This window comes from Synchiropus splendidus, chromosome 17 (genome assembly GCF_027744825.2).
Source record: "Synchiropus splendidus isolate RoL2022-P1 chromosome 17, RoL_Sspl_1.0, whole genome shotgun sequence".
Classification (NCBI taxonomy): Eukaryota; Metazoa; Chordata; class Actinopteri; order Syngnathiformes; family Callionymidae; genus Synchiropus; species Synchiropus splendidus.
In genome coordinates this window covers 18103761-18113420 of record NC_071350.1, presented here as the reverse complement: position 1 = coordinate 18113420, position 9660 = coordinate 18103761, and the positions used below count along the sequence as shown (strand labels likewise).

At 45.4% G+C, this 9660-nt stretch overlaps 1 protein-coding gene across 1 annotated transcript; it reads right to left on the bottom strand.

Annotated features, from left to right (window-relative positions):
- Positions 1-1153: 1153 nt before the first annotated feature.
- LOC128748473 (myelin protein zero-like protein 2) lies at positions 1154-9617 on the bottom strand. Its single transcript, XM_053847296.1, has 5 exons — positions 9316-9617; positions 4298-4467; positions 3897-4107; positions 2929-3097; positions 1154-2435 (listed from the first exon to the last, which is right to left on the bottom strand). Exons 1-5 carry the CDS (start codon positions 9353-9355, stop codon positions 2240-2242), a joined length of 786 nt encoding a protein of 261 aa, XP_053703271.1. The 5' UTR covers positions 9356-9617; the 3' UTR covers positions 1154-2239.
- Positions 9618-9660: the final 43 nt, after the last annotated feature.

The window sequence follows — 9660 nt, the reverse complement described above, 5'->3', positions numbered from 1 at the left end:
TTTGATCTGCACAAACACAGGAGAACAGAGCGAGTTGGTGCAAAGCATTTGTTTACAGCGGATAATAAACAAGAGCAGCTCCGCGGGGAGAGTGTGTGTTCTCTGCTTCATTCCTCATCTGGTCACATGACGTGGCTGCCGAACTGTCGGAGGCCTGTGGTTTATGTCAGGGGTGTGTGGTCTCAGGCAGGTCTCAGCTTGCTCAGCTGCCTGTTGACATCCTCCGCAGTGGCACACTCGCACCACGCACGTGTACAGCAGGTTGCAGCCAGATAAGGCCTCCAAACTCTTCTCACTGAGGGCCACATTTGACAGCAGTAAGGGGCCAAATGGCGATGACACTGTGATGAAATGCTTTCACATCCTGCATAGATCTTGACAACAAGGGATAGTGATCTGGAGAGCAGCTTTTTCTTTTCTGAAAAATGTTTAAAAATACAAATAAAATTGGAGGTGAGGAGGAGAAGTTCAGCACCTGAAGAAGAGCCACTCACTTGCACTGAGTCGCTCAAATGTGTAAAATGAAATGGTGGATTTTGGTTTTCTCAGAGAGGTTTGGAATTTGGGAAATAACACCTGCGATTATTGAAGGATTACTAAATAGTTATTCTTACTCAGCAATTCAGAATAAGTACTGTATATGTACAGTACCCAGAGATTTTTTACAAGCTGCTTCATACTTGTAGAACTTGTGTTTGACTGTCAATATGAGTGAAAGTCAAGTTCAGAAAGCTTTTCATATGACCAACCACAGCACCACAGCCTGAAATGAAACAGGACTTCGAAGAGAGTTCAAAAGGTCACAAAAATAAAACACTGAATTCCAGTTTTTATCAGAATTAGGGGCACAAAACTGCAGTGGTTTGGCAGCAAATATATTAGGTCTGGTTCTGTCGGTGCGTTGGACATATGAATCCACAAAAATACGAGAAGATTTTGGCTGAAAAGAGACGAAACTGTTCACACTTCTGTTTCAGTACTTGGCGCCACTGTCTTCAGTGAGACTGTACTGCAGCAGTGAAACCCTCCAGATTCCAGTTCATATGTCGACAAAAGCTTGGCACCAGTGACTCATTCCTTTGTGTGACGCTCGTGGGTGCGGCGAGTTTCCTTCATATCTCAAACACACCAGTCAGTTAAAAAACACTTTTATTCTAAAAACATCGGAGCAGATCAGCTTTTATAAACAAATACAAAACGAATCAAATCTAAATCAAATCTAAAAACACTGTGAAGTCAAAGGCTGGCGCTTCCATCGTCCAAACCTCTCGCTCGAGAGGAGGGTCATGTGATCTGGCAGCAGCACATCAGGGCGCCGGGAAGGAGGGGTGTGTGGGCTAGTTAGGCTTTTTAAAATGTCAATAACGCATTTGTACAGCATAAAAAAGTCAATGTGACAACAGGTCAGTGTGAAAGAGAAGGAATCAGCACGGCGGTGGACACACCATGTGACCGGGAGGGCGGGAGTCTTGGCGGCAACAGGACGACGCAGCTTTCTTCACGCCTTCAGAACATCACTGCTTATTTACATGGACATACTCTGCAGACCGAAGTGTTCAACAAGGCTTCAAACTCCTCTATCACTTTTGTTTATCAACCAAATACTTCGCACTCCACTATTACTTCCACTTCGATTGAACTCCCGACTTTCATATGGTTACTAGCATTAGCTTGGTTGTTTATTATGGCGTCTAAACTTGGTTATCTTTATTTGGTTTACAATCCTTTTAAAATAATTACAACTTGTTTGAGAATTACACATAATAGTCTAAGCTTTAACAGCAGGAACAGACCCACCATCAAGGCTTCTGAGCGGTGAAACTGACCAGCAGAGCTCAACTCTACATCCAGCTCAGCAGATGGAAAACAGTCTCAATGAAATGGACTACACAGTGGAGCAGAGAGGGGTCAGAGATCACGATTGGAACGCTCCTGCTCACTACCCTTCGCAGGAAAACACACTGATAAACAGTCTGGTTTAAATCTCAAGCATCTTTTCATGATGACGTTTGACCTTAGTTTGAGCTCTTGTGACCCACGCACGGTCCTCCAACCAGGGCTTGAGAAACTCTCTGAGCCATATAAAGAAATACAGTAGAACTGGAAAGGAAAAAAAAATTGAACTTTGACTTAAAAGTATTCAGAAGCGTCAAACCAGCCAATCAGAGGAGGGCGTCTGTTGAAGCTTCCAAACGTTTGACGGTCAGATGACGTGGCTTTCAAACACTCATTCAAAATTTCAATCGCCGCCGCCACCATCATCGTCGTCGTCGTCATCGTCTCCCTCATCATCGTCGTCGTCGTCATCGTCCTCCTCTTCGCCATCCTCCTCTTCGTCGTCATCCCCGCTACTGGGTTCCGACTCCTCCTCGTCCGAACTGACGGCCTCCTTCTTCATGGTCACTGCCGTGAGATGGAGCGCCTCCTCGGGGCGACTGTCGCCCAAGTCCAGCGCACACGCACACACGTTAGTCAGTGACCGTCCCGACGCAGACAGGAAGTGAAAGATGTTTTGAAAAGGCCCAGCACTGCTGTTGTTAGTGAGAGAAAAATACGGTACCCAGAATGCTCAGCGTGGAATCAACCCAGAAGCTCAGAGAATAGTGAATCCTTTTGTGGGGTGGGGTCCCCACTCAGGCAACAGGTGGCGCCGCGACAACCTGCCAGCCCGAACGTTTTAGGCAAAAGGATCCAAAAGTCATCATGTCAGTCCCAGGTCAAGACAGAAGGTGTTCACAGCAGCAGCGTGGTGGTGGTGGGAGCAAAGGTCATGATGGTTTGTCACTGATATCAAAAGCTTGAAATGATCGGGTCACATTAAAACTGCTGCGGTGAACTGAGGTGATTTCACTCCTCCGTCTCCTCCGAAAGAACACGCTGGGCAGATGGCCCGCGTCGTCCACCAGAGAAGAAGCTCCAGACCCTCACCACACGGTCGGGTCTTTCCACTCGGCTTCTCGCTCGTGCAGCTCGATGTCGCCCGCGGTGTGCCTCTTCTGACAGCATCTGACGGCCATGACGATGCCCAGGAGGACGAGGATGACGGCGCAGGCGCCGCCGATGCCGATGGCGAGCATGTCGATCTCAGAGAGGGAGACTGGGAAGGCAGAGGGACTCCTTTAAACTCGGATCTGGATTAATCGCATTTAACCGTTTTCCTGTAATTTAACTGAACAGTTCTCTCTCCAGACAACAGGGAACCTTTGTCAGTGCAGGAGTTCCTGCTCCACTGCTCCCACTGATGCACCAGACACGTGGCAGCTGGGATGAGAACAACAACAACAAACATGGAGGAATCCTCCCTGAACCAAAGCAAACTAAAGCTTCTGTTTGCTTTGGTTCAGGGAGGTTTTTCACTACACAATGTCCAGGGTTTCCACCACTCTGAATGGACTTGAAATTCTTATCCAAATATTTTCAAGACATGAAAAGAGCTTCAGTTTAAATAATATAAAAACTTGAATATAGCTACCATGGTGGTTTATTGTGCTACTGTCAAACTGATGCTAGATAAACAATATTGTGTTGTTTAGATGTATGTATGGCTCCATCATTTGATTCAGTCATATACCAAATTCATTCACATTGAAAAATGTGGCTCATGGTGGCAAATATTCTGCGATAAAAATGTGAATAATTGAGATAAATTAATCACAAATTCTTTAATTAAGTAGATTATGTTTTTTTAATCGAATCCCACCCCCAGTATTTACACATGAGCGGGGTGGGGGAGGAGCCGACCACACACAACAGAGAAGGCGGAGCCAGACATGTACTTAAGCTTGAGACTGCAAAGTGGTGAGGATGCGGCAACATTCTGACAGCTAGAATAAAGGTCAGGAAATATCCCCAGACAGCAGCGGAGCTTCATCCACACCAGGAGGAAGTGTAGTTACCCTTGTCGACCACTTTGAGCGTGATCTCCCCGTTGCTGCCGTGGACGTCCGGACGATTTCGGACTTGGCAGATGTAGGTGCCGTTGTACGTCGGCGGAACCTCGTGCAGGGTGATGGAGGCGTCATTTCTCATGATGTCCCCCGACCAAACGGCGTGGCCCTTGAACCGGCCCGTCTGAGGAGGGTACGGCACCTCCTGGTAGTAGAACACCTGACACACACACACACACACACACAGTTGGAAACAAGTAGGTCTTTGTGTAGCGCCTCGTGTAAACTTCCCCAAACAGGAATCTCCACTTTACACCAGGGCTGGAGCCTCATCCTCTGCTGCTCTTGAGCAAATAAATCACTGATACTTCCATGATATCAGAACGATGGAAAATTCAAACTCCCCATACCGACTCATCGATTCCGGAATTCAGCGGCCGGAAGTTCCAGGAGACGGTGACGGACTTCTCGGACACCGGGTGGCTGGAGCGGAAGGTGCACTTGAGTTTCACGTGGGTCCCGTTGGCCGTCGTCACGACGTCGGGGGTGTAAATCTCGATCCCGGACACCAGCCGCAGCCCTGAGGCGCAACAGGACACACAGAACCTGGTCACACGTCTTCAGTCGCCAAATGAAAATGTCAGTCATCCTGCTTTATGTCTGTATAATATTGTGGGGACCTCTCACGGCCATCACCCTTTCCCCAGCCTCTCCCCCTAAACCACTGTAACCATCCAAAACAAACTCTAAACCAAACTGGAAACCAGTTAGAAGCACCCATTTATATGGCCATTTTCACCCTCAAACTGTGTTTTGTGGGGACCGGCCAAAATGTCCCCACAAAGCAAAATGTCCTCATAAGATCAGTGTCTTGTCAAAGATTGATCTACGCAGTAATATTAACAACAAATACAACACACACACACACACGTTTGTCTTTCTATCCTTGTGGGGACATAGTGAGCTTTCTCTTGGTCATAACCCTTTCCCCAGCCTCTCACCCGAAACCTAACCACCCAAAACACATGGCTCACCTGAACCAGGACTCTGAACCAAACTGAAACCCAGTTAGAATCACCCAGTTAATCTGAAGTCTTCATCCTCAAATTGAGGCTTAACCTCATGCGTGTTCAGCAAAATGTCCCCACAATGTCATACGGTCCTCACAAGAACTGTGTTTTGTCAAGAATTGCTCCCCACAAAGTACGATAAACAACACTCGCGCACACACACAGACAGTCGGGTTTACACACTTGACATGAGCCTTATTTTAAGGTTCAGGTCCAATAAAACACAGTGCAGATGGAAGGAACACGGTGAGAGCCACAGACCGATGTAAAAGGAAGAGAGCCATTTAAAGTCAAAGCTGCAGCATGAAGCTCGAGCAACAACCGGCCCTCAACTATTATGCTTCCTTTTACTGCCCATACTAACTCCTCCAGCACCCTTTGGTCAATTGAATCTGCAAGTGCAATGATTAAGCCGCTTTCTTTCAGCGACCAGTGAATCATCTACCCGAGTCTATCAGATGCACGTGTTATTGATCGCGTTCCTCACGTTTACGGAGCGTAAACCAGAGGTAAGGACATGTAGATATGCCATGAAACCTATTGAAATATTTCATTTTATAGGCATTTAATTTGAATATAAATCAACATAACTGTGGACCAGACGCTCAAGATAAAAAGGCAATATTATTTCAAATTATTGAAATGATATTTGAAAATACATTTCCGATATTCCTTCAATGTACTTTGAGGAACATGAAAAACACACAAAAACAGCCAAGGAAAAGAAGAAAATAAACGAATATTATCTTTCTTCTATAAACAAGAAAGACAATTACAAATACAATATATCAGTTACAGTCTTAGTCTGACATCAAGAGGGCCACAAAAATATAGGCATCGGGCCGTATATGGCCCCCGGGTCACACTTTGCCCAGGTCTGGTTGTAAATGAACTCTGTAGACTGTCATTACGACTCTTTTTGGTCCCTACAGATGCAGGAACAACTGTTTTTCTGATCATTAATGCCACTGTAGCTTCTGCGAGCGTCAGTCTTCAATATTTATTTTACAAGTCAACATCTACTTGCCTCATGGTGTCGCCATGATGTAAACAACACTCTTGTTGCATCTGTAGTTTGTTTTATTGTGATGTATTTTTAAAGTCAACTTCAGCTGAGGACACTTGACCTAAAACAGTAAACATTTGTTCTTACGCTTGTAAACAACCAAGGATTGAATATTAGTCGTCGACTTGAGATCTGAATTTTCAGTTGTCACTTTGAAATGAATAGTTGGGCTTTGAAATGCACGGTAGTGTGGAGCATATGTTGAAGAATATATCACTCTCTTCACTTTAGTTTTACACAACAGAATATCTCCATGTTGGGGGCTTGTCTAAGACAGAGCTGAGCCAACAGACAACGCTCTCTGTCTAGCGTTCTACCTGCAGTGTGGTGGGCGTCTCGCTTGGAGGCGGGGCCAGAGGTCCAGCGTCTCTTTTCCCGACAGAATACAACCCAATCTTAGCTCCACTCCTCACACTGCATGGCAACACTATCACTCCACCTCACAGAAAACTCACTGGACAGCACACGTGTGTCTCATGATGAATCAACCTCTTCAGGTTGTTACACAGTGGGAGGAAACCTGAGTGCTCGGAGTAAAACCCAAGAACAAAAATCCGTGCTCCTGCATGCAGGGAGTTTCCAGGCTGACCTGTTCTGACTGATCCACCTCCATCAGATACCAACACGGCGCTTCCTCAAACGTGGAAGTGCGTGTCAAATCTAACTTTCTGAGGAAGAATTTGAAAGTTCTCTCTCTCTCTCTCTCTCTCTCTCTCTTCTGGTGCGACTGACTCCACTTTTACACGATCGTACATCGGCAAGCCAATGCATTACGACCACAACATATTGTCTCTTCAGATTCCTGTGTGCAAATCCCAATCTGAAAAAGTCACCTTACAATAAGTAGTTATAGGCATTGTTATTATTATTCATAACAAATCCCACAAAAACTGAATCTCACTTGGATTCCACGCGGAAAAAACAAACTACATTTCTTTTCCTGTTTCATAAACTTCTAATGTCTCAACTTGGAGCCACTTTTCTTCACATTTCTACCCATCATTGGACCAGGACAATGAAAACCTTGGAGACACCCTCGTGCTGACCATGAGAGACCCTTTTCACAGACCAAGGTTTTTATTTTTTTTAACTCTGAAGTCAATTTACCTTGAAACACAGACAAAACAGTCACATGCATTCCACTCCTTCGCTTCCTTCCCTTCCTCTGAACAGGGATGAGTCAAAGTTTCTTCATTAAAACTCAGCTTTCATGGAACTGTGGCTGTAGCATTGCACTGCTGTGGAAGTTATCCTCCTCAGTCATGAGCCTTAAGAGTGGCAATGACTCTTTGACATAGTGAATCGCTGACTGGTTCATCAGTCATCGTTCTGGCAGAGAATTGGCTGAGGCTGTTTGTGGTGACGTTCAATTCCTCTCCGATCTGATACCGAGCGATATTCAGGTTGGTATCGTCGATACCGATATGTATGTGACTACACCGAATCCTAGCTTCCTGAAGAATACAAGGATGAGTATGTTTATTTACTCTGAAAAAATAAACATTTTTCACCAAGGCTGTTTTATTGTCATTGTTCTGTATAATTTAAAAGATCTAAATGCTGAACTACCTAGGATGAATCTAGGCTGAAGTTAGGACGGGGGAGATTATTTCAGTGATTACTTCAGTGAAACACATACTATTTCTTTATTATTATTTATATTATTTATTACTTTACTCTACCTGAATATTGCCTGCCTGCTGCATGGAATGACCAGTGTCCAGACAGGCTCTCAATAGTTTATATAATAGTTACTTTTCATCGTGTTCCTGTTAGGGATATACATTACCTCAAATGACTTCAGTATCAAAAGTATCGATGTTTTGGTTTGAGGATCGATTTTAGAGAATCTAGATCCGGTATCGATATTTCAGGATGGATCCGCACATCACCAGCTGTTTGGCCATCGCAAAAGCGTAAGACCATTTCAATGAGGACACGCGTTTTCAGCAACAAAAACACAATTATAATGTTTCAAAACATCATTTAACACTTATATATATTTTATTTACACTCAACACTACCAACTTTTTATCGACCCTTACTCGTCCTATGTTGTTAAGGCCGTCGCTGATTCGTCGAAATGATGCTTAGTTGCAGCCCTAGACTTGTTGAACCCAACATGGTGGACAGACAAAAGCGGTGCATCAACACAACACTCATATCAATAAAGCGCCTACATATTAGCTACAGCAACGTGCGTGACTTGTGAATCCTGAGACTCAGAACACAGCTGTTTACATAGCTTGGTTTAATGCCTCTGGGATGTTGAGCTGCGAACTGTGTGCTGGCTCTAACACAAAAAACATGGCTGCTCTGAGTGGCCTAATGAAGACTGTGACATGACTGAACTTTTTGATGGTTTTTATTCGGACTGCAACTGGACTTAAGTGAGTTCAAGCGTCTCTAGCGTCTGCTCTAACTGGAGAGTTGAAGAGATGACATTAACTTAAGCAAAGAGAAGATCTGCATGTTCCCAGATCAAACGGTGGAAGTGAAAATAGGTGAAAATCTCACCACAAACCAGCAATTTATGACTCACACGAGGCCATGTTGGGTTCTTTTTTTTTTAATTCATCTGAAGCGAACGAAGGAGCAGCGGAGGAAAGTGACCCAGCCGATGAATCGTGTTTCCTTTTCCTTCACTGCCTCATTGTTGCTGCTTTCCTCTGGAGCTGAGAGACTGTCTCAGCATGGGTCACCAGATCAGACGCTCAGGCGAGTGGCGGCTCGGACACCTTTCCAGTGGCCCCCACTCCAACCATTCAGTTCAATATACAGCCTCGAATAAACAGAGGCCGCTGCAGACAACAATGGCACCACATCATCTGCAGCTTTGGAGGCCAACACGACCCCCAACACTGCAATGGACGTCATGTTTAGACACCAGCCTTAAAGGCCAACTGAGAAGGAGAGGCTAAACTATCGAGTATGTTGTTTTCCCCGCATGAGAGCCACTTTATTATATTGAACAGGAAAAGCAACTCTCACCATATGCAGCGTCACACTTCAGTATAGAAACACCAAAACACTCCCTTTAACCTCGTAAAAAGTAAATACATTGACGGCCAGAACATCATTTTGACTGCATTTCACTGTTTGTGCTAATATTTTTTTTGCTTATTTAGTGAAAGAATGAACTTCTAATGCGTGGTGTTGGTGGTATTTAAAAGTCGAGGCGCACCACTCGTCGTAGTAACGAGCTTTAAAGAGCTTATATCTACGTCATGAGACAGTGAATGCGGCGGTTCATCGCGAATTCCTGCAGAGAAGTGGCGGAAGTCGGGCTCACCGGGCAGCAGGCATCCTCCCAGGACAAGCAGGGGCCACATCGGTCCAGGCAACTCGGTGTCTCGACAGGAAAGGTCCCGTTTATTAGAAGGAAAAAGCCATGTCCTCGCAGAGGTTCGGCCTCGACCGCTCCAGTTTCACTCCAGCTGGAGAATGTTTGTCACCTCCGAACACACCTGGTGGGCGGAGCCGACGAGCCTTGCGTAACCAGTTGCGCCACTCCGAGCGTCGACTCTTGAAAGCGACACTTTGATCCGCCAAAAGACACGCAGGGAGTCACAAGCGTCACCTCCGACCCGAGTTTCGAGGAGGAACGAGAGCGGGGAAGAGGTTTGGGAGAGCAGCT

Excerpts from the sequence above, each read along its gene's own strand:
- LOC128748473 (XM_053847296.1), bottom strand. The coding sequence starts at position 9,355 with ATGTGGCCCCTGCTTGTCCTGGGAGGATGCCTGCTGCCCG. Across the intron at positions 4,108-4,297 it reads ATTCCGGAATCGATGAGTCG|GTGTTCTACTACCAGGAGGT; the intron begins GTATGGGGAGTT and ends TGTGTGTGTCAG. Across the intron at positions 3,098-3,896 it reads GCTCAAAGTGGTCGACAAGG|TCTCCCTCTCTGAGATCGAC; the intron begins GTAACTACACTT and ends CTGCCTTCCCAG.